Raw genomic sequence first — 25810 nt, 5'->3', positions numbered from 1 at the left:
GTGTTCTAACTATTCTGTTCTGAATCATGATAGCACTGCATCTAGGTCAAGAAGACTGGCATCAGTTTTCAATATGAAAAAGTGTTGGAAATCTGGATAACAAAGACAGACGAAGAGACAGGCTTCTGGTTGAGAGTGCAAAAGGAGTGTTCGTTTCCGGGGTCTGACTCTATGAGATACTCTGTAACATGTGACTCCTTGTATATCCTTTCCAGCCACTCCATCACCTTTCTCCGATTTCATCAGCAAATCATAAGTAGGGTGGCAAACCTTACACAAGCCTCTTTAGTGCTGTTCACTCACATTGAGGCCCATGGATACCTTTGATCTAATTGCCACATTTCTATGCAATTCATTTTGCAAAGTGGAAGAATGGTTTTCAGTTATGACTACAATTTGTGCTATTGTTGCATCTGAGGACACATAATCTGAATGTGGTAAAGATGTGTTTTGGTACTACAGTATGCTAATGCATTCTTTCATATGCATCAGGTAGAGTATGCTCAGTATTTGTGTATTAGTTTTCACTGGATCTAGCTTCTCAATGCCAAACAATTTGTTCTGGCCTTTGCTTTCTGTATTGACACTTTCTGTATTCTCTGGTACCACATGCATTATGTATTTTGTTTAAAGGTGTGCAATTTATGTGTGGTTTAATGATGCTGCACCATCCACTTGACTTGCCTATATTGTATAATGTGAAATGTTAGATATCAAGAACAAAGGTACTGTATGTCGTATTCATAGAGTGCTGCAGTAAAACAAGTATTTGAACATTTTTTCATTTTCACATTATTCCTGCTGCTGCATATGAAGGGTTGAGTTTGTATATTTCCTGTCAAATCTTCAAAATTAATACTGCCACCAGGTTGCATTAGAGACAAAAAAAACTGCAGATGCTGGAATTCAAAGTAGACAGACAGAAGGTTGAAGTATACAGCAAGCCAGGCAGCATTAGGAGATGAAGAAGTCAATGTTTTGGTTATAACCCTTCTTCAGCACCAGGTTACATTATGCATTCTAATTGTATCAATCATACAACAAGGATTTCTAAAACAATAATGTGATTTCTTAATTTGAAGTCAAGGCTGTATACATAGTGTTAAGTGGAAAGGTGAGTAGATACATCCATCAGGACAGCTGCTGTATTCTGAATTTAGAGCCATGAGACTGCTATATTACATCCTTCTATTTTCTGGGGTTTGTGATGTGATGCTGCTGCCTAATGCTGATGGGCAGAGGGGGTGGGGTGACCCTGTTGGTAAGGGATGATATTCAGTCCCTTGCGCGGGGAGACCTAGAATCAGGAGATGTAGAGTCAGTATGGATAGAGCTGAGAAATTCTAAGGGTAGAAAGACCCTCTTTGGAGTTATCTATAGGCCCCCAAACAGTAGTATGGATGTAGGGTGTAAGTTGAATAAGGAGCTGAAATTGGCCTGTCACAAAGATGTTACTATAGTTGTTCTGGGGGATTTCAACATGCAGGTAGACTGGGAGAATCAGGATGGAATTGGACCTCAAGAAAGAGACTTTGTGGAGTGCCTCAGAGATGGATTCTTAGAACAGCTGGTGCTGGAGCCTACCTGGGAGAAGGCAATTCTGGATCTGGTATTGTGCAATGAACCAGAATTGAGCAGGGACCTCGAAGTGAAGGAGCCATTAGGAGGTAGTGACCATAATACAATAAGCTTCAATCTGCAATTTGAAAGGGAGAGGGTACAATCGGTAGTGACAATATTTCAGTTGAATAAAGGGAACTATGGAGCTATGAGGGAGGAGCTGGCCAAAGTTCAATGGTGCAATACCTTAGCAGGGATGGCAGTGGAGGAACAATGGCAGATATTTCTGGGTATAATGCAGAAGATGCCGGATCAGTTAATAAGTCCCTGGGGGCTGATGGCCTACATCCCAGGGTACTGAAGGAGATGGCTGTAGAAATCTTGGATGCGTTGGTGATTATTTTCCAGAGTTCGATAGATTCAGGATAAGTTCCTGCGGATTGGAGGGTGGCTCATGTTGTACTACTTTTTAAGAAAGAAGCGAGAGAGAAAGCAGGAAATTATAGACCAGTTAGTCTGACCTCAGTGGTGGGAAAGATGCTGGAGTCAATTATAAAGAATGAAATTACGACACATCTCGATAGCAGTAACAGGATAGGTCAGAGTCAGCATGGATTTATGAAGGGGAAATCATGCTTGACTAATCTTCTGGAACTTTTTGAGGATGTAACTCTGAAGATGGACAAGGGAGATGGACAGTAGATGTAGTGTACCTGGACTTTCAGAAGTCCCTCATAGGAGGTTAGTGAGCAAACTTAGGGCACATGGTATTGGGGGCAAAGTACTGACTTGGATTGAAAATTGGTTGGCTGACAGGAAACCAAGAGTAGTGATAAACGGCTCCCTTTCTGAATGGCAGGCGGTGACCAGTGGGGTACCGCAGGGATCAGTGTTGGGACCACAGCTTTTTACAATGTATATTAATGATATAGAAGATGGTATTAATAGTAACATTAGCAAATTTGCTGATGATACAAAGCTGGGTGGCAGGGTGAAATGTGAAGAGGATGTTAGGAGATTACAGGGTGACCTAGACAGGTTAGGTGAGTGGACAGATGCATGGCAGATGCAGTTTCATGTGGATAAATGTATGGTTATCCACTTTGGTGGCAAGAACAGGAAGGTAGATTACTACCTAAATAGAGTCAAGTTAGATAAAGGGGCAGTACAAAGAGATCTGGGTGTTCTTGTACACCAGTCAATGAAGGCAAGCATGCAGGTACAGCAGGTAGTGACGAAGGCTAATAGCATGCTGGCCTTCATAACAAGAGGGATTGAGTATAGAAGCAAAGAGGTTCTTCTGCAGCTGTACAGGGCCCTGGTGAGACCGCACCTGGAATATTGTGTGCAGTTCTGGTCTCCAAATTTGAGGAAAGACATTCTGGCTATTGAGGGAGTGCAGTGTAGGTTCACAAGGTCAATTCCTGGAATGACGGGACTACCTTATGTTGAAAGATTGGAGCGACTGAGCTTGTATACCCTTGAGTTTAGAAGACTGAGAGGGAATCTGATTGAGACGTATAAGATTATTAAAGGATTGCACACTCGAGTGGGGAAACATGTTTCCACTGATGGGTGAGTGCCGAACCAGAGGACACAGCTTAAAAATAAGGTGTAGGCCATTTAGGACAGAGATGAGGAGAAACTTCTTCACCCAGAGAGTCGTGGGTGTGTGGAATGCTCTGCCCAGAAGGCAGTGGAGGCCCAGTCTCTGGATTCGTTTAAGAAAGAGTTGGATAGAGCTCTCAAGGATAGTGGAATCGAGGGTTATGGAGATAAGGCAGGAACAGGATACTGATTGAGGATGATCAGCCATGATCATAATGAATGGTGGTGCAGGCTCGAAGGGCAGAATGGCCTACTCCTGCACCTCTTGTCTATTGCTCCTTTAACAAGGTTATTCTGTCCTTGTTTTTCTGTCGAGAGGGGTCATAAAGGCAGAGGTTCCAATTAATCTGGATATACCCACTTGAAAAGGCTTTTAAGTATTTAAAAAAAAAGTACAATGAAAGGGGAATGACCAGTTCTCCCAGTTCAGGATTTTTTCTCGTTTTGGGTTAGTTTTAGCTGGGGACGCAAAAAAACAGCTCCATATTGATTCTTTCACTCTCTCTCTCTCTCGGTAATCTCTCTCCTGTAATAATCTGTGTTTGAATTTACCCTTTTTGCCAAGGAAGTATTATGGGATGTTGCAGGAAATCGGAACAGCTCTTTGTTGTGTTTTCGTGTCGGTTGGGTTTTCAAATAGTTATGTTATTCTAAATTTGGTTTTCTTTTGTTTGTGTGTAAATAAATTCTATTTGTTTAAAACCCAATGGTTTGCCCTGCTGCCTTGATCCTGGAATATTCACCTTACATCTGCTTAAAATAACTAGAAAAGTTAGATTCTGGACTATCTTTTTAAAATGTTTTGAGGGGTCTGGCCTGGTCATAACAGTGGTCAGAGTTACTTAATACAGGCAGTTGATGATTTATTACAATTTTCTGATAGTTTACTGAATTTATTCTGAAGCAGCATTTAGATGCAATACATTATTTGGATAAAGAAAGAATACAACCTTGACAACTGGGGATGGTTCACACTCGGGGAAAAAAACAGCCTGTCAGTGTGGAACTTTTGAGGTGCCATCTCTTCATGATCTGAAGTTAGCATCCTGCTATTTAATCAATGTTGAAGGGCCTCCAATTGTTCTTCCAGCTTTGGCAGCCGATATTCATCCTTAATGATGAATATTAAGCCCTCTGCCGATGAATTAGGCAGTTCAGGTCAAATCACTACCAAGCCACCTGTTCCCCCATTAGTTTTCTGTGATTATTCTATGAACAATTCTGTAATTTTGTGATTCCAACCTTTGTCGAGTATTTGTGTGATGTACTGATAACATTATCAGTCATTCTGAGCAGCAAACAGTTTAGCCTAATCTTGTTGCCTGCAGAGTGAGTACCTCCTTAATAAAGCTCCTGATGTTCAATACTTTGGCATCCTGGTCCTTCTTGGCACGTAACATAAAATGAAAACTGGTGACAAGGATAAAACCTGCTTTGAGATCCTCTGGGTCTACCCACTGATTCATCCAAAACAATTATGGTTCTCACTGCAGATCTTACATATGCTTTAATAAAAGTAAATAAATCACAAAGTAGAGAATATCGCAGTTATCTTGGTTCGAGATCGGTCAAAAGAATCAACGGAATGCAGTCTGTACAAAGCAAGGTCATTAAAGTAAGGCACCGTGACACAATTCTGTCCAGCAACACAGAGGTTAAAACTTCTGTGTTCCGTGCAAATACATTCGAAAATTACACATTATTTATATGTTTTCTTTTAGAGACAGTACAGCCTTAATTACAGGAAAAGACCAATCATATATTATAAGGTGACATGACTTACAGCAGGTTAATCCAATTATATTCCCCGGGAAAGGGGTCTTAATTACAAGAAAAGTCCAATCAACTGTAATATGGTGACATGATCCACAACAGGCAAATCCAATGATATTCTCTGGGAAAGGGGTCTTAATTACGTAAATTGTCATGTCATTGTAGCAGTTTAAGGTTAGTTTGAATGGTCAATTAATGTGTCAGTATTCATTTTATGAAAACTCCATTGTTCTTTCTTATCTTTGGATTTTAGCTTAATTCTGCAAAGCAGTAGTATAAGTTCACAGAGTTCAATCATTATTTTCAGCCATTTTGTTGTGTTATTTTAAATTGAAAAGCCATTTTGTGGTTAGTAAAAATCTACATATACTTGTTGCTTCTGACAACAACCTAAATTCAAATTTTAGATCCTCATATTTAAGTACTCAGTTTTCTGGTATTCCTTTCCAGTCAGTGTTGCTGCTGGCTTTTCCTAATGAAAGGCGGAGAACAAATGCCTTTCCAGCCCTGGTCTATTTCAATCCAACAGTCAAAAGTCCACTCTGCAAGTGTCACAAAGAGATCCATTTGAAATTGCAGCCTGTTTACATGTTGTATATGCAGGTAATGTTTCTTCCCTCACGATTGTGCAAATACATATGAGAGGAGGCTTTTTCACACCTCCCTTGGGGCCTAAGGATTTGTTTACTGACTGGTTTTATTACATCAGGAAAATGAATTTCATCTCAAGCTTTTTTTAGTGTAGCCTTGTTACTTTCATGAAACCTTTGTGGTCACGTGATGGCTGTGGCCATTATAAGTTTGCATTTTTGGTCCTCTTTTAAAACCATTTCTGTCCATGAAAGCCCCAGGTATTGAAACAGACTATGGTATTCAAAGATCTATAATCTATATTCATATCAGTGTGACATGTTGAACATGGATTTTTGACCTTGTATGTTCTGAAACAACGAACAAGAAATTGCCAAAGCAAGTAAATAAGCAAAGATTTTAAGAGACAATAATCAAAATTATTGACAATCAACTCTTATTTATACGCGATATAAGCATAATCTCCATGCACTTAAATCAGATTAATCAGATTGCTAATTTCTAAATACTTTTTCAATATTATAATTAATAAACTCTTTATTGTAGTGCGACTGGCAACACAATGCAGATATAATGGTGAAAATGAAAATTTTCATTTTCAGTTTTATTCAGGGGTGCAGTTTAATTGTGTATTTATTTGATGGTTTGTCTTGATGCAGGCCTATTTTTGTAATAATTATATGTACCCTATGTACCCTAACTTGGAAAAAAGAGACCAATATTTTCTAAAGAATTAAGTTCTTATGACAGTACGTAATAAAAGTGAGATCTTCCTTTTAAAAAAACCTAATTTGTGCTGGCTTTGCTTCTTTGCCTGCTGAAAACCAGGCCTTTCATTTAATCATGTTGTGCTACTGCTGATAATAAAATTGTGATACATATGTGTCTCTGTACCTTATTTCGTCAAAAAGTGAAGGATAATTTGAGATTTTCCCTCAAACGTGGGAGTAAATTTTTTAATCAATCCACCCTTGAAGGAGAAAATGCTCTGGGAAATTGTCAGAAATTGCCATTACGTTGATTGCAAAGAATGATTAATCTTATTTCTTGTGTGAATCTGTGTGCATGTCAATTATTGTTGTTTTAAATGTATTATTGTTTTAAATGTAGACATTTTTTACTTTCTAAAGATTCAAGCAGAGGAAGATGATCTGGGAAAGGGTGAAAATGAAGAGAGCCTCATCACAGGGAACGCTATTACAGGTTTAGCCTGGGGAGTCATTGGAATAGCTGATGTCACTGCCAATTAAAAAAGCACACATGTCTAACCAGTTCCATGTCGGCAGTCAAATGTTAGTAAAAAAATGTTTTCACATTAAATTTAATATATACCAATGTGCTACAATGCAGAAAATAGGCATTTGTTTTATAATTTTTTTGAAGAGATGTGTTTAATACAGGATAAAATTAAATGTCTCAATATAAAATTTGTTTTTTTTTAACCAAATGTCATTAAAGTTTGTTACCAAAATGTGAGTTTGTTTGTACATTTTGTGTTGGTGCACCAGTTAAATATTACTGCCAAACTTTATTAGTCAATCTCTTGTATATAGAGCAGATTTAGAATATTTCTATGCAACTGCTCAATGAGATCACATTCCTGTAAAGACGTTTACATTTTCCAATTTTATGAGACACAGCAGAGAGATAAGAACAGTTCCTAAAGAATGTTGGTGTTAGACTGGGTCATTAGGGAACCAACAAGAGGGAAAAGTCCACTCTATCCTCACCAATCTACATTTTGAAGTGAAATCTGTTGATGATGATATCAGTAGCAGTTACTGTTGCACCATTGTTGTGGAGACAATATTCTGACTTCACATTGTGGATAACTTCCATTGTGTGGCACTAAAATCGTGCAAACTGGACAAACTTTAAGCAGATCTAGCAGCTTAAAACTGGGCATCCATAAGGTGCTTTGGGCCCATCAGCAACGGAATTATATTCAACCATAGTCTGTAAACTCATGCCCCAGCATATCCCCTACTTTACCATTACCATCTAGCTAGGAATTCTACCCCAGTTCAATGAAGAATGCAGGAGGGCATGCCAGAAGCTTAAAAATAAGGTGGCAGCTTGGTGAAGCTTCAGCACAGGACTATGTGCACACTAAACAGAAAAAAGAAAAAGACAAGGCTAAGTGATCCAACAACAAACGTAAGATCTGAGCTGTTCGGACCTTATTTGCACCAAGGCTGTAATGAGAGCAGGAACCCAAGCAAAACCCAACTGAGCATCGCTGATCAGGTTATTTCCTTTACCAGTGATGCTAGGTAACACTTTCAACAACCCTTGTCGTCACTGTTGGATTGATCTTGCTTTTTATACACAGGACATAGCTGGGCTTGACTAGTCTGTGAAACAGCTATCCCAATTTTGGCACAAATCTCTACTTGCTATCAGGGAGGATTTAGCAGTGTCGGTAGGGCTGTGTTTGCCAATGGTCAAGTGATCTGTTTGGTATCATCTCTTTGTTTAGATATTAAAGCATATTAATACAACTGAATCGCTTGCTTAGACGAGATTACATTACATTACAGTGTGGAAACAGGCCCTTCGGCCCAACAAGTCCACACCGACCCGCCGAAGCGCAACCCACCCATACCCCTACATTTGCCCCTTACCTAACACTATGGGCAATTTAGCATGGCCAATTTACCTGACCTGCACATCTTTTGGACAGTGGGAGGAAACCAGAGCACCCGGAGGAAACCCACGCAGACACGGGGAGAACGTGCAAACTCCACACAGACAGTCGCCTGAGGTGGGAACTGAACCCGGGTCTCAGGTGCTGTGAGGCAGCAGTGCTAACCACCGTGCCGCCCACTAAAGTGGGAGGTGTAATGAGATGTGAGTGCCCTTGATTAGATTAGATTACTTACAGTGTGGAAACAGGCCCTTCGGCCCAACAAGTCCACACCGACCCGCCGAAGTGTATACCACCCAGACCCATACTCCTACATTTACCCCTTCAGCTAACACTACGGGCAATTTAGCATGGACAATTCAGAGGACTGTTCAGAGGGCATTAAGAATCTGGACTCATGTAGGTCAGACCATATAAGGATGGCAGATTTCCTTCCCTAAAGAAAGTTAGTGAACCAGATTTTGTCTTTGAACAAAAATCAACAGCAGGTGGTCACCATTAGGTTAGTTTTTGATTCTAAATTTTATTGAATTCAAATTTCACCATCCGGTGTGACTGCCACTGTCACTGCTTCTTCCCATTTAAATTACAGTGGTTTACACTGAGTCAAGTCTGTGTGCTTCATTGCACATCAGAAGTCCTGCAATGCAGATCTGGGGCAGTTTAATGTCAGTGGAATGAACAACCTGCATTTATTTTTTCAAATTTGGCTCGAACTTTGATTCAGTCCCCTCATTTGAAGGCTGCATATGTGAGCTTTTGGATATTTTCTGTAATGCTTACGGAGAACAACATCCAGCTTCGTTAGGCAAGAAGGAACCATTTCCTTCTTTGAAATGGGAATTCTACCACGTCTCCCTTTACGCTTGATCTTTGAAAAATAAGAGAAGACACTTTTAAATGACTGAGAGATTATGAATCAAAGAATGGATAGCATAAATGTAGTAGGCCTGAAGGACCTCTTGATAGATGCTAAAGATCTTAAATCATGTACCAAAAATGCTGATAAATGAAGTATTATGTCTTCTGATTCCCGAGTTAGAAATAATCATATTTTATACTCAAAACTTGGAGTGCTGAGTACATTTCTAGCTATTGTATCCGATAGTATTTTATATATGTGAATTTATATCTGGCAACTATGGAATTCAACAGAGGGATTCAACGTTATTCGCGGGTGCACATGTTGTGGAGCTGTCACCCTTCTAACGCACATGCGCACCACCAAAATTCCGAGACCGTTATATCGACGCCTTGTCACGAAAGATCAACCGTTTAATATCCGCGACAAGTAATAGCTTGCAGCGGAAATATCGTTATTCCCATTCTATATAAATGTTTGAGAAACAAAATAACAGTTTATGTAACATTCGCTAGATTTGAAAATAGAGGCTTACCCATTTCAGACAAAGATGAGAATTTTGTTTCAAGAGGGCAATGAATCTATGGAATTCTGCTCCCATCACATTTTTAATATTTAAATATTTTGAATGCAAATGTAGATAGATTCTTGATAAGAAGGGGTTGAAAAGTTATCAGGGATAGGTGGGAATGTTATGTAATCAGATCAACCACTAGCATGTTGAAAGGCAGAGCAGATTGAAAGGATTGAAAGGTCTTCCTCTGCTCCTAATTCATATATTTGTACATATGTACATTCTTCATGTAACCCAGGACTGATAGTGTTGGTCAGCACAGTAAATGTGGCACCCTGCTTGTATATTCTCGTAACAACTGGTTCCTTTATATGTAACACACAATTCTATTAGATTTAAAATAGTGATGGAAAAGGATAGACCAGATCTAAAAGTTGAAGTTCTAAATTGGAGGAAGGCCGATTTTGACAGTATTCGGCAAGAACTTTCAAAAGCTGACTGGGGGCAGATGTTTGCAGGTAAAGGGACGGCTGGAAAATGGGAAGCCTTCAGAAATGAGATAATGAGAATCCAGAGAAAGTATTGTGGGATATAGGTGAATTAATGTTATTTCTGCAATTATAAGTTCTGATACAGAGTAAATGAATTCACATTAGTTTGGGATTGTTTCGGACGAGAGCTGACTTAGCAAAAATGAGGAAACATATAATCCGTTTAAGAAAATGGTATGTTAGCATGAGGCGTGATTACAGAACAATGGTGGATGTATGGGCAAACAGGAAAAAACATCTGTTTCCCCACTTGTACAGAGACACAGGAACAAACCCCAATTAAAAGGGCTTAGTGATAAGATGCTGTGAGGGGCAGCGCAGATGGAGGGAGCAGATAATGGTAAGCAAAGGATGGGATGACGTCAAACAATCTTATGGGAGCAGAGATAGACATTTGTCACTGACAAGGCCGGATAAACAGAAGTTGTGGGATCAGTCTTAAGGAAATGAGTGACGTATGCGAAGCAGGGAACAAACAATGAAATGAGAAAAAATATGGGAATTTAAAATGTATAAATTGCGAGGGTTTGTTGGGGTTTACTGTGTATTTGTCATTGCCTTTCTAGGCATCATGCATTACACCCACCTGCAGGTGTACAAATAAAATGACGCTGCTGTTTCAGATATTTGATCTCGGACTGAAATTATTGATGTGAGTGGGCTTTGTTTCTCACAGTATATTCCTGTCAGGGTGAAAGGAAAGGCTGGTAAGTATAGGGAATGCTGGATGACGAAAGAAATTGAGGGTTTGGTTAAGAAAAAGAAGGAAGCATGAGTAAGATATAGACAGGATAGATTGAGTGAATCCTTAGAAGAGTATAAAGGGAGCAGGAGTAGACTTAAGAAGGAAGTCAGGATGGCAAAAAAGGGACATGAGATAGCTTTGGCAAATAGAATGAAAGAGAATGAATTTGCAATCACATTAAGGACAAAAGGATAACTAGGGATAGAATATGGCCCCTTAAAGGTCAGCAAGGTGGTCTTTGTGTGGAGCCGCAGAAAATGGGGGACATACTAAACAAGTATTTTGCATCAGTATTTACTGTGGAAAAGGACATGGAAGATGTAGAATATAGGGAAATAGATGGTGACACCTTGCAAAATGTCCATGTTACAGAGGAGGAAGTGCTGGATGTCTTGAAAAGCATAAAGGAGGATAAATCCCCAGGACCTGGTCAGGTGTACCCTAGAACTCTGTGGGAAGCTAGAGAAGTGATTGCTGAGCCTCTTGCTGAGATATTTGTATCATCGATAGTCACAGGTGAGGTGCTGGAAGACTGTAGGTTGGCAAATGTGGTACCACTGTTTAAGAAGGGTGTTAAGGCCAAGCCAGGGAACTATAGACCAGTGAGCCTGACGTCATTGGTGGGCAAGTTGTTGGAGGGAATCCTGAGGGACAGGATGTACATGTATTTGGAAAGACAAGGACTGATTAGGGATAGTCAACATGGCTTTGTGTGTGGGAAGTCATGTCTCACAAACTTGATTGAGTTTTTTGAGAAAGTAACAAAGAGGATTGATGAGGGCAGAGCGGTAGATGTGATCTGTATGGACTTCAGTAAGGCATTCAACAAGGTTCCCCATGGGAGACCCGTTAGCAAGGTTAGATCTCACGGAATACAGGGAGAACTAGTCGTTGGGATACAGAACTGGCTCAAAGGTAGAAGACAGAGGGTGGTGGTGGAGGGTTGTTTTTCAGACTGGAGGCCTGTGACCAGTGGAATGCCACAAGGATCGGTGCTGGGTCCTCTACTTATTGTCATTTACATAAATGATTTGGATGCAAGCATAAGAGGTACAGTTAGTGAGTTTGCAGATGACACCAAAATTGGAGGTGGAGTGGACAGTGAAGAAGGTTACCTCAGATTACAACAGGATCTTGATCAGATGGGCCAATGGGCTGAGAAGTGGCAAATGGAGTTTAATTCAAATAAATGCGAGGTGCTGCATTTTGGGAAAGCAAATCTTAGCAGGACTTATACACTTAATGGTAAGGTCCTAGAGAGTGTTGCTGAACAAAGAGACCTTGGAGTGCAGGTTCATAGCTCCTTGAAAGTGGAGTCGCAGGTAGATAGGATAGTGAAGAAGGCGTTTGGTATGCTTTCTTTGATTGGTCATAGTATTGAGTACAGACGTTGAACTGTCATATTGCGGCTGTACAGGACATTGGTTAGGCCACTGTTGGAATATTGCGTGCAATTCTGGTCTCCTTCCTATCGGAAAGATGGTGTGAAACTTGGAAGGGTTCAGAAAAGATTTACAAGGATGTTGCCAGGGCTGGCGGATTTGACCTATGGGGAGAGGCTGAACAGGCTGGGGCTGTTTTTCCTGGAGTGTCGGAGGCTGAGGGGTGACCTTATAGAAGTTTACAAAATTATGAGGGGCATGGATAGAATAAATAGACAAAGTATTTTCCTTGGAGTGGGGGAGTCCAGAACTAGAGGGCATAGGTTTAGGGTGAGAGGGGAAAGATATAGAAAGAACCTAAGGGGTAACTTTTTCATGCAGAGGGTGATACATGTATGGGATGAGCTGCTAAAGGAAGTGGTGGAGGCTTGTACAATTGCTACATTTAAAAGGCATTTGAATGGGAAGGGTTTGGAGGGATATGGGTCGGGTGCTGGCAAGTGGGACTAGATTGGGTTGACATACTGGTCAGCATGGACGGGTTAGACCGAAGGGTCTGTTTCCATGCTGTACATCTCTATGACTTGATGATTCTATGACACAAAGGGAGGGGGTTTGTGATTAGTGGACCAAGATCTTTATTTGCATAAGGCAAGCAGTTTACTCATATTGTGGTGGCAGTGACCTGAGGTGGTCACATTTGAAGAATATATCGATTTACGAATGATGGTACTGCAACGGTATTCTAACCCATTTAACCCACTCCAGTCGCCCTCTTCAAGCTGCAGAGAAAGTCTGACTCTTAACTCCAAGTAAGTAATGTTTGGGCATCTTAATGACCCTCATTACATTATCATTCCTCTGTATATTTTACGCCAATGGGTCATTAGGCATCCACATCCGTGATATGTCTTTCTTGTACTTTCTCTTTTGCAATGCAACGTGCAAACTCAGCACGTGGCGAAGTCCGTCTCTCGAGTGCGCGTGTGCATTGGATGGTTTTGGAGGGCAGTGGAAGGTGGGGGAAGGTGGTGTAAAAGGCGCATGCTCAGTTCTCATTGGTGACGGTGGAGGCGAGAAAATGATTGCGACGGGCATTTGTCTTTTGAAGGGTGAGGAAAGTGAGAGCCCGATCCATGGAACGGTCACCTTCGAATGGGATGTAAGCGTTGTGTAAATAGTAATAAAGTGTAGTAAACGTTGCTGGTCTCAAATGTATTCAAAAGAAAAAAATTGTCAGGGTGCGGCGCCATGAGGTACAGTTAATGTTACATTAATGTCTCATTTTGTTTCTCAAACATTAATATAGAATGGGAATAACGATATTTCGTTGCAAGCTATTACTTGTCGCGGATATTAAACGGTTGATCTTTAGTGACAGGGCGTCGATATAACGGTCTCGGAATTTTGGTGGTGCGCATGTGCGTTAGAAGGGTGACAGCTCCACAACATGTGCACCCGCGAATAACGTTGCATTCTTCTGCTCATGGAATTCTGCAGTTGTTCTCCATTTAATTGTGAAGCCAACTACACATTTTCTGACATTATATTCTACCTGCCAGATTTTTGTCCGTTCACTCAACTATGTGTCTTGAACCTATATACTCTTCAAAACAAACATTCTCACCTATCTCCGGTGGGAACCTGAGCTATGGATCAGATGATGGAGTAGGTAGTGAGCAGCCAGATACAGCATGCAGAGAGTCTGTGAGGAGGGATAGGCACTTGATAGGCCAAGGGGCAGTCAGTGTGATGGCTTGAAGTGTGTCTCTCTTAATGTAAGAAGTATCAGGAATAAGGGTGACAAACTTACAGCATTAGAACTATGATGTTGGGGCCATCACAGAGACTTGGATATCACAGGGGCAGGAACGGTTGTTAGATGTTCCAGGGTTTAGATGTTTCAGAAGGAATAGGGGTGCATGTAAAAGCTGGAGGAGTGATACTGCTAATCAGGGATAGTATCACAGCTGCAGAAAAGGAGGGTTTGTCTACAGAGTCAGTATTGGTGGAAGTCAGAAACAGGAAAGGAGCAGTCACTTTATTGGGAGTTTTCTACAGCTCCCCAAATAGCAACAGAGACAAGGAGGACCGATTGGGAGGCAGATTTCGGCAAGGTACAGAAGTAACAAGGTTGTTTTCATGGGTGACTTTAACTTCCTGAATACTGATTGGAACTTCCTTAGTTCAAATAGTTCGGATGGAGCTGCTTTTGTCAGATGTGTCAGGAAGGGTTCCTGACTCAATATGCTGATAAACTGACTAGAGGGGAGGCCAGATTAGATTTGGTGCTTGGCAATCAACCATGCCAGGTATCAGATTTCTAGATGGGAGAGCATTTCGGTGATAGTGATCACAACTCCTTTGCCTTTAATATAATCATGGACAGAGATGGTCATGATTATAGTAAAGACAGTATGGGAAAGTATTTAGGGGTGGCACAGTGGTTAGCACTGCTACCTTACAGCACCAGGGTCCCAAGTTCAATTCCAGCCTTGGGCGACTGTGTGTGGAGTTTGCACATTCTCCCCGTCTCTGCGTAGGTTTCCTCCGGGTGCTCTGGTTTTCTCCCACAGTCTAAAGATGTGCAGGTCAGGTGAGTTGGCCATGTTAAATTGCCCGTAGTGTTAGGTGCATTAGTCAGAGGGAAATGAATCTTGGTGGGTTACTCTTCGGAGGGTCGGTATGGACTGGTAGGGCCGAAAGGCCTGTTTCCACACTGTAGGGAATCTAATCTAATTGGGGGAGGGGGAATTACAATGCTATTAGGCAAGAACTGGGGACCCTAAATTGGGAACAGATATTTTCATGGAAATACACAATAGAAATGTGGAGGCTGTTGAGAGAGCCATTGCTGAAAAAGCTTTAGCCAGTAGGATTAAGGAAGACCATAAGGCATTCTATGCGAGGATGGCCAGAGTGAGGGTAGGGCCAATCAGGGATAGTGGAGGGAACTTGCCCCGGGAGTCGGAAGGAGTAAGGGAGGTCCTTAATGAATTCTTTGCTTCAGTATTCACTACAGACATCTTGACATTTCTGAGGACAGCCTGCAACAGACTGATGTGCCCAAAAGGGTTGATGTTAAGAAGGAGGATTGGCTGAAAACTTTGAAATTCATGAAGATAGGTAAGCCCCCTGGGCTAGACCGTATATACCCTAGGTTACTACAGGAAGCGAGGGAAGAGATTGCCAGGTCTTTGGTGATGATGTTTGCATCCTCACTGTCCACTGGAGTATTCAAGTATTCCCGTACTCAAAAAAGAGAATAGGGATCATCCTGGGAGTTACAGACCAGTCAGTCTCACATCTGTTGTGGACAAAGTATCAGAGAGGATTCTGAGAGACAAGATTTGTGATTACTTGGAAAACCATAGTTTGATTAGAGATAGTCAGCATAGCTTTGTGAGGGGCTGGTCACACCTCACAAACCTTATTGAATTCTTTGAGGATGTGACCAAACAGTGATAGAGGTAGAACAATAGATGTGGTGTACATGGACTTTAGCAAGGCGTTTAACAAGGTTCTCCATGGTAGGCTCATTCAGAAAGTAAGGAGGCATGGAATACAGGGAAATCTGGCTGTCTGGATACAGAATTGGTGGTACTAAAGTCAAGGACTGTTCATGTGTACACAAAGGGTCAATTGATGATGGATATCAGCCTCTGTGGAGTTACTTCATTGGTCATAGAGGTAAAGCATGATCCTAAAGAAACCTGCTTGCAATAATCGTGTTTGAGTTATGGTAAGCATTTCTTACATCATGCCTTTGTTTAGGAAGCTTGATTCATTCGACCCTACCATTGAGGACCGAGCCCAATATGTGGAAAAAATGTATTATTGTTTCCAGATGAACAACACTGTGGCAGACGAAATGCAGCGAGTAATTCTCCTGACAGTATGGAGCTGCAGCTTCTTCTTTATTAGAAGCCTAACTTTCCCTGAGACACCAGACACTAAAATGTTTCAAGATTTGACAACATAGTTAAGGAATATTTCAATCCTAAGCCGCCTCTAATTCTGAAACGCTGTCGTTTTTACTTGGCAACCCGAGGATCACGGGAATCAGTATCATGATTTTTGACTAGGTTAAGACAAGTGGCAGAAAAGCCTGTGACTTTGTTTTAACTCTTAATTAGATGCTTAAAGACTGTTTTGATATGCAAAAATGCCTACTTGCTGGAACTCTACTCGTCTTCAAACAGGCAAAAGTGAGGACTGCAGATGCCGGAGATCAGAGTAAAGATAAGAGTGATGCTGGAAAAGCACAGCACGTCAGGCAGCATTCAAAGAGCAGGAGAATCGACGTTTCGGGCAGGAGCCCTTCATCAGGAATGAGGCCTGCCCTTTCCCCATAACTTTTGATTCCCTTAATGATCAGGAATCTGTCTATCCCTGCTTTAAATATGTAAAAGGGTTCTGCATCCACAGCTTTCTGTGGCCTGCTCTGACATAACTTCTGAACAATAAAATGTCTCCTAGTCTCCGTCTTGAATTGAGACTTAATTTTGAGACTAACTATGCTGTCTTCAGCAGTTACCAGGTAAAATCCTCTATATTTTTACCATTTCTGTTTAGGAACCAAGTGTTCAACTTCTATGTAGATAGTATATTTTAAAAAAAATCCAAGACTTCATAGCCTCTTGTGCTTATCCTGTGGATATTCTTTTTCAACGATAAGTTATTGACTCTTCTGTGTCTTGTCTGGAACTTTTTGCTGTCATGTGGCCTGAATTTTTCCATAGTTCAAAATAATGATCAATCATCATATATTTGTTGACTATAAATGTAAATTACAGTGACACTTGATCACTTTGATTACATAATAATGTTATGTTAATTGCTTCTCGGGCATTGATCTTTCTCAAAAATCCAATGATGTTTCCATTACCATGAAGAATGCTCACTAAGGAGAAAATTCCCAGAAAACGTGAGGATATGTTGTAGGGTTGGACATTGTGTAATAAGGATTTGGTTGTAGAAATGCAGGATACAGATGGTAGGTGTCACAATTTGAAGTGAAGTGAGATGTGAAGCCAAGGTGCTATGCTTAAGGTCAACCCTGTACCTTTAGGGAAATAAATGGGAAGTGAGTTTTGAATTGTCCATGGGACAAAATTGTGTGGTTAAGGTCATGGGAGATCTGGAAACAGTAAGAAAAATTGGATATTAAAGATAGAGATTAATGGAAAAGAAATTATGGGATAGTTGCGAATATCTGTGGAATTAGGAAGCAGAATTGAAAGACTCATGCCATACCACCACTTGATAGGCATATCTGAAGACTGTATTTAGACAGTTTAAAAATTTGCCAATCAGCATAATGTTGACATGGATTTTAATTCTAAGTGTTCCTTGAGACAGAATTAATTCTACATCTTGATATCAGAAGCATAACTGAAAATGTGATGTGATTATAATTATAGACAGGATAAGTGAGTTTAGGATCTGTTGATTGTACCCACAATCACTGATGTGAAGCCTAAATGATGTTATGGCCGGATCTTGTTAACATTTGATTGACAGTCTACACAGCTGATCTCATTGATGGGCATGCCTCCCACTTTTTTTTACATTAGATTATTTGTAGGACTTCCCAATGGCAATTTAAAATGCACCTTTTAAACAAAACCTAGATGATTTGCTGAAGACATTAATTAATGTTGAAAATAAGACTGAAGGACATATGTTGGTTCTTTTGACAGTTCCAAAGAGGTTTTATTTCAGAGTGTGAAGGCATATTTTTGTCTGTCGTTGCTAAAAGGATTGAGTTTAAAAGCAGGGTAGTTATGTTGCAGCTGTGTAGGGTCTGGTGGGGCCATGCGTAGAGTAGTGCATGCAGTTTTGGTTTCATTATTTGAGAAAGGATATACTGGCACTAGAGGGGATGCAGAGGAGGTTCACCAGGTTGATTCTGGAGTTGAGGGAGTTAGCTTATTACGAGAGACTAAGTAGACTGTATTATATTCATTAGAATTTAGAAGAATGAGGGGACATCTTATAGAAACATATAAAATTACGAAGGAAATAGATAAGATAGAAGTAGAGAGGATGTTTCCACTGGCGGGTGAAATTAGGACAAGAGGGCATAGCCTCAATATTAGGGGAAGATGATTTAGGACCGAATTGAGAAAGAACTTCTTCATGCAGAGGGCTGTGAATCTGTGGAATTCCATGCCCAGTGAAATGGTTGAGGCTTCCTCATTAAATGTTTTTAAAGCTATGATAATTCCTTTTCTGTTCAAAAAATTAAGGGTTATGGTGAGAGGGTTGGTCAGTGGAGCTGAAGCCCAAAAAGGTCAGCCATAATCTTATAGAATGGTGGAGTGGGCTCGAAGGACAAGATGGCATACTCCTGCTCCTGTTTCTTATGTTCTTATATTGGTACATTTGATGGAAACCCAGTACACCAAAAATAAATAGCAGGGTTGATGAGAAATCGTACTGTAAATTAGCCCTTGGATTGTCAGTACCAAGAATTGGATTCTGTACAGGAAAAGCTTAATTGACGTACTCTGAAGAGTGAGAGTGAAAGCTGACCTTTGTATCTCCATTTTCCTGTATTACAAGAAGCAACCATATTTCTAACTAAACCATTTCTAATAACCATATTTCTAACTACTCACATTAACAGTATATATCCTCACTTGAATGATTAGACTTGCATGAAGATTCATGTTTAATTATATGAACCTGGATTTTTTTTTAATCTTGTAGGAAACTGAAGAAGTGTTTGTACAAGGGACTATTGAGGGATTGAAGCCAGGAAAACATGGTCTTTATGTTTGTTCTTTGGGCAACATTACTAATGGTGCGTACTATACAGGCTCTGCTGTTTCCAAATAATCAATAGTTTTAATATCTATCAGCCAATATGCTAATTCATGCAAGTTAAGTAAATGTAAACAGTTCTCAGTTTTCATTGTTATAGAAATGGTGAAAGGTCGTCTTCAGGGGTTCTGAGAAAATGAAATGCTTCTAGGGAGAGATGCTACAACTGGAAATAATAAATCTATTTGCAGTTTTCAATGCTAAGGTGCTCTTGCAGTCCTTTGCATTTCTTAATTATAGAATTTTTTGGAGGAGATGTGTGCAGAGGTGGAATTAGCCTGGATTACTTAATCATTAATTACCATTAGACATTGTCGTTTATATAGGTAAAGACATATCTCTTGACCTGTTTTATCTTCTTGAGCAAATATTGTGTTTGCATTTCTTTTCTCGATATACATCTGAAGTGGAGATTTTTGAACATCTTATTGGGTTTTTAGTTCTTCACAGTAAATGGCATAAAATACATTCCAGAAGAAATGGGAAACCACGGGTCGAGAGATAATGAAATCAGTTTGTTCATTTTATTTCTTCTCACACAGCTTTTTCCCTTTTGGAGTATGGTGGGGAAGTGTAGTAAGAATTAGCAGATTATCTGTCTGTTTAGAATTAGAATTAAATTTATTATCACGTGTTCTCATGTTACATAAGAGCAGGAGTACAGTAAAAAGTGTACAATGTCAGCAACACACGGTGCTATCTTAGGTACAAGAAAAATAAAGAAAAAGATTACATTAGATTATAGATATACATAGTATGAGTTAGAAAAATAAGAAATAAAGCTAAAAATACAAACATTACAGACTTTTCTAAGGGCTTCCACATGGTCTGCTCAAGCTCTTGAGTGCTCTGTTGTCAATAAATCCTAGAATGGAGCTTGAACTCAGTGCTTCTCGTTTGGAGGTAGGTGCACTACAAAGTGAGAAATACAGTCATCGAAGAAACAATACTGGAGAAATTAATTTGAATTTGTAGCAATAAGTCTCCTGGATATGATGACCTTCATGCTAAGGTTTTAAAAAGTGGTAGCTTCAGAAATAAGAGGCATTGGTTATAATCTTCCAATATTCTAAATCTTGTAGAGCATTTCTCAAGGACTAGAAGATAACAAACACAATCCTGCTAGTTAAGAAAGAATAAAGAGATAAAATTGGAAAGTAGGCTAATTAGTCCAATATCAGATGTAGAAAGAGCGCTAGAATTTTAAAAAATTTCTTTCACTTGGTATTATCTTTGCTGTATAGATTACGATTTGTTGCTCATCTCTAAATGCGCTTGAGAAGGTGTTAAGTACTTTGCTGAAACATTGCAGTGCAACTGGTTTAGGTGCATACACTGTGCCTTCAGGAAGGTAGTTCCAAGATTTTGATCTACAGATAGTGATGGAATGATGACGTAGTTCTCGTCATGATAAGGAGATTTACTGAGAGCCAACAAAGCAGCAAATGCAGATGGAATAACTGCTGAACTACAGCAGAGAAGCACTCTTGGTCTGAATACTTGCCCTCATCTCCCTTGTCTGGATGGAGGAGTGCATGCTCGTGGATCTCTGAGACACTTTGATTATGACCATCCTTAAGTAAAGAAATATGACCAAATGTAATAACAACAGAGGGGTCTACCTGCTGTCTGCCACAGGGGAGGTCACCTAATGGGCCTCTCATTTTATGTTTTATCTAACATACTCCAATAGCTTGCTTCTGGTGTGCGGCACCATCCCCTGATTTCATTGGGATTTACAGTGAACCACCGGTTTGGATGTCTCCTTTCAGTGAGACCAGACATTGATTTTGAAATTTAACGTCACTGCCAGTGTGCCAGTCTTTCACCACCTGAGGAACAGACAATTTGATGGCAAAGACATTGAACCCAGCACCAGGCTCATAGGCTACAAGGCAGTAGTGCTACCTGACCTGTAAGTGTTGGAAATGTATAACAGGCATCTCAAATCCCAGACAAAATGTCACCAGTGATGTTTCTACAAAATCTTGCAAATCCAATGTCTCTGGCATCAAGGTACCAGTTAGTCAGCTGCATTGGAAAGGCAAGGGCCGAAGTCAGGGCGACAGCAGCAGGGCGAACATGGGCTGGACCCGGAGCGACAGCAGCAGGGTGAGCACGGGTCGTAGTCCTAGTGGCAGCAGAGTTAGTCTGGGTGGAGGCCAGCGAGTAGAGGTAGTATCGCCTCATGTTCTGCAGCCAGCAAGCATGGACTTATGTTGGAAAGTACTAGAACTTCCAAAACTTAGTACTTTATATTCTATCTTTATCATTTTGAACTTTTAAACTGTGTTCCCATGCTTAACATTTTTTTTAACTCTGTAACAACACTTAAAGTATCGGTACCTAAGTTGGTACCGAGAGGCGACATTACACTTTTTTCGCTGCACTCGTTGAGTGCATGTGACAATAAAGGCTATTTTATTCGTTCAAATCATCTGACACATGACTTAAGACTTTCAAAACAAATTCTCTTCTCTGAACTTCAAGACAGCAAATGATTATCAGGAAGGCAGAGAAAATCATTTAAAGGACGTCCTCAAAGTTTCTGTGAATAAGGGCAACATCTCTACCACCTTATGAGAATTTCTTACCCTTGGCTGACCAAATTGGAAAAACAGTATCAGTGAAAGTGCCAACAATCTTAGACATCTCTGATGGTTGGAAACCAACAATTAAGAGTGGAAGGAGTGTGAGAAAACCCACTTGGGGCAGGGTGTGTGGATCCAGCATTATATTGTTTTGTAATCTCAGGACCCAAAACTCCAGAGTGGAAGATAGCCATCTTCTGACTCAGGGACTACCTATGAAGAAGCTGTAGATGTTAAGAGGTGTGGAGTTGAGTTGCTTGCCAAAGACTTTCCAGCCTCTGATCTGTATTTATCATCATAATACTTATGTGGCTGGCCCAATTCAGTTTCTGGTCAGTGATGTCATGACCAAGTCTGGAGGGGTGAATTGGTTCCCCCTTTGTGTAATCTTGATCTTTTTAGTGTGCAGCTATATCACACTTCAATTAAAACATAGTACAAGTCAAATTAAGGAACCAATTAAAATGTTTCCAGATTGAAAGAGGAATTTTATTACTTAATAAACCTATGAATAGAAGATGTGATATCAAACACAATTACCGTGATAAAAATTTAAAAAGGAGAGGGAGTCTGATTCAGTAGAAAGATTAAGTTTGAAAAGGTTGCTAGTGTCCTGAGTTGTTACGTTAAAACTGAGACCACAACAGTATAACTTGTGTCATCAGCAATAAGAGTATTTACAGAATCCTTGAGGTCTTCGAGTCGTAGAGATGTACAGCGTGGAAACAGACCCTTCAATCCAACCTGTCCATGCCGACCAGATATCCCAACCCAATCTAGTCCCACTGCCAGCACCCGGCCCATATCCCTCCAAACCCTTCCTATTCATATACCCATCCAAATGCCTCTTAAATGTTGCAATTGCACCAGCCTCCACACATCCTCTGGCAGCTCATTCTATACACGTACCACCCTCTGAATGAAAAGGTTGCCCCATAGCTCTCTTTTATATCTTTCCCCTTTCACCCTAAACCTATGCCCTCTAGTTCTGGACTCCCCGACCCCAGGGAAAAGACTTTGTCTATTTACTCTATCCATGTCCCTCATCATTTTGTAAACCTCTATAAGGTCACCTCTCAGCCTCCGACGCTCCAGGGTAAACAGCCCCAGCCTGTTCAGCCTCTCCCTACAGCTCAAATCCTCCAACCCTGGCAATCCTTGTAAATCTTTTCTGAACCCTTTCAAATTTCACAACATCCTTCCGATAGGAAGAAGACCAGAATTGCATGCAATATTCCAACAGTGGCCTATGACTCATGTCTTTGTTCGTCTTATGCATTGCCTTAATGAGCTTGGCGTAATCTTTCAGGTGGCAACCTTAAATCAGTGTTTTCTCTTTTTTTGAAACTATTTTAGTCCATGAAATGTTCCAGGTATTAAAATCAGATGACAGAAATTTAAAATTGATCCATATTTTAACACTACCATGGCAATTGTAACTCCCAAGATTTTGCTAGTGGTGTATTCAGTAATGTGAATGCCATTGAGTGTATAGGTGAGACGATAGTTATTCTCTGTCACTTGTCTGGTGCAAATGTTACTTGTCACATATTAGATAAGGCTCAATGCTTTTGAGATCTTGTTGCATTTAGAAGTGGGATGCTTCAGTGTCTGTGTCTAGGGTGCCATGATTTAGAGCTGAACATTGTGCATCATCGGTGAGCATTTGCAATTCTGAGTTATGATGAAGGTAAGGTTATTGAAGAAACAGCTGAGTCCAGGACACTCCACTGAGAAAGTCCTGCTGCAGTATTCTGCTTTGATGTCAAGAACAGTTAATCTCGTCTTCCTTCTTGAATTCAGCTCTTTTATCCATGATTAGACCATGACTGTAATTGGATCAGGAATGAGTAATCTTGAAGAAACCCAAACTGAGTTTGAGTTCTGAGAAAAATGTGCCAGGGTATTTTAGTGTAAACATGAATTTATGGAAGGAAAATGGTCTTTAACTAATCTGTCAGATTCTTGAGGATCTAACTTAAAATATCAAAAATTGAAAGTATGAATATTTTTGGATTTTCAAGATGATTGTAATAAGGTACCACACAAGAGTTTATGATGATGAGGAGAAATTTATTCATCCTGAGACTGGTGAGCCTTTGGAATTTTTTGCCGCAGAAAAGGGTTGAGGCCAAAACATTGAATGTTTTCAAGAAGGAGTAACCCACCCAGTTCATGGAGCAAAAGGGGTCAAAGGGCATGGGGAGAAAGCAGGAACAAGGTACTGAGTTGGATGATCAATCATGATTATAGTGGATGACAGAGCAGGCTTGAAAGGCTGAATGGGGGATAATATATCAGCATTAATCGAATATTGATAGATGGAAAGCAGAGGATAGAATTACAGGATGCATTTTGAGTTAGCAAATTGGTTTGAAAGAATTGGGGTTGAGGCCTTACCTAGATTAGATTAGATTCCCTACAGTATGGAACAGGCCCTTTGGCCCCAACACGTCCACACTGACCCTCCAAAGAGTAACCCACCCAGACCCATTTCCCTCTGACTAATGCACCTAATACTGTGGAAAATTTAGCATGTCCAATTCTTTGGACTATGGGAGGAAACCCATGCAGACACGGGGAGAAAGTGCAAACTCCACACAGACAGTTGTCCGAGGCTGGAATCGAACCTGGGTCCCAGGCACTGTGAGGCAGCAGTGCCAACCACTAAGCCACCGTACCGTACCTACTTGTGATATGCACTAATGAGTTAGATCAGTGAGTATCCCAAGTTTGCTGAAAGACTACATCTAAGTGAGTATGTAAGGGGCGAGAGGAGAATGCGAATGTTGCTGAATGATGCAGACAAGTTGGATAAATCAGCAAGAAAACTGCAAAGGATCTACTTTGGTAGGTTAAATGTTTTAAAAGCTGAATGTTCTTTTGAATGGCAAAAGATTGAAATGTTTTAGCTCAGATGGTCTTGAGTGTCCTTGTACATGAATCACAGCAAGTTAACATAGAGATTTGCCCATCAGTAAAGAAGACAAATTGTATGTTTATTACAAAGGGATTTGAGTATAAAAGTACAGATGCGTTAGGACAGTTGTTTAGGGAATTTGGTGAGGTCACCCATTGTATGCAGCTTTGGTTTTTTTATCCAAGGAGTGCAGAAAAGCATCACCAGACTGGTTCTGGGATAAGGGGATTGTTTTGGTGAAGAAAGATTTGAGTAGCATCCACATATATGTCTTGGAATTTAAGGGTATGAGAATTGGCCTGATGAAAACCAATCGTATTCTTAAGGTGATTAATAGATAATTTTAAAAATTTTATAACTAGGGATCCTAGAATATGGAGTAACTATCTCTGATTCAGGTGTTAACTTATTTGAGATGAGGTGAACCTTTGAAATTTTCTGCCTGAGAATGCTGTGAATGATCAGTCATTAAGTAATTTTTTTGATAGAAATATAGTACAGTGGACATTAACATTTTAACTTGAGTTAAAATAATGATCGTTTTGAATGACAGAGCAGGTTTGAATGGCTAAATGGGTCCTAGTTGTGAGAGGTTACAACCTGAAATTTTAATTCTGTCTCTCTACAAATATTGCTCGAGCTGTCATGCATTTCCAACATTGTCTTTGTTTGGGCAGAATTAGTTTTTTTGTGTATCCTAAGTTACCTTGGAGTTGTTTTATTTTGGAGAGATTTTTTCCCCTGAGACCTAATAAGTTATTTCACTGTATCTTAACAAATTGTATCTAAATACATACCTTGTCTCTTTGGTGTAACATATGTCCAATTCTGGTCCCATCTGTTCCCAGAACAATCCAGCACTGAGTAGATATCTGCCTGAAGGCCACTGTGCACCCAGAGACAATCCAGTGTTGCATTTCAACAGCAACATCTTGACATGGTAGCCATAAAGTCATGCAGCCCATGACACATAGCAAAATGGCTGACACACCACTGCACATAAAACTACATTTTCTCAGCTGTGTTGCAATTCAACCACTGTGCCATACATACTCAACAACCTGTAAGTCAGTGTTACGCTGTCCCACAGCTTGTCATTGTCCAGTAGAGGTATGTCACATATAGGCAAGCAATCAGAAAAGTCCAAACATCAGCTTTTATTTATTAAAAGCAAAAGGGAAAACAAATAAAACATTAGAGTTTGAAATCCACCCCAACAATGCTATCTAAATTTTGAT

At 40.3% G+C, this 25810-nt stretch overlaps 1 protein-coding gene across 2 annotated transcripts in view; it reads left to right on the top strand.

Annotated features, from left to right (window-relative positions):
* LOC122555060 (superoxide dismutase [Cu-Zn]-like) overlaps positions 1 to 25810 on the top strand; it is a 137640-nt gene that overhangs the window by 69812 nt on the left and 42018 nt on the right. The window contains exon 8 of one of the 2 annotated variants that reach the window (XM_087992906.1): positions 6663 to 6997. The exons of the other annotated variant lie outside the window; for it this stretch is intronic. Within the exon in view, the coding sequence (XP_087849032.1) occupies positions 6663 to 6782 (120 nt within the window). The 3' untranslated portion in view covers positions 6783 to 6997. Of the gene's footprint in view, positions 1 to 6662; positions 6998 to 25810 lie in introns of those variants that run through there. 2 annotated transcript variants of the gene reach the window in all.

The sequence above is a fragment of the Chiloscyllium plagiosum genome, unplaced genomic scaffold (assembly GCF_037043375.1).
Source record: "Chiloscyllium plagiosum isolate Xiang-an unplaced genomic scaffold, Cpla_swu_hap1 HiC_scaffold_12, whole genome shotgun sequence".
Lineage (NCBI taxonomy): Eukaryota > Metazoa > Chordata > Chondrichthyes > Orectolobiformes > Hemiscylliidae > Chiloscyllium > Chiloscyllium plagiosum.
Note: the sequence above shows the minus strand (reverse complement) of the source record. Positions and strands in the feature narration are given on the sequence as shown.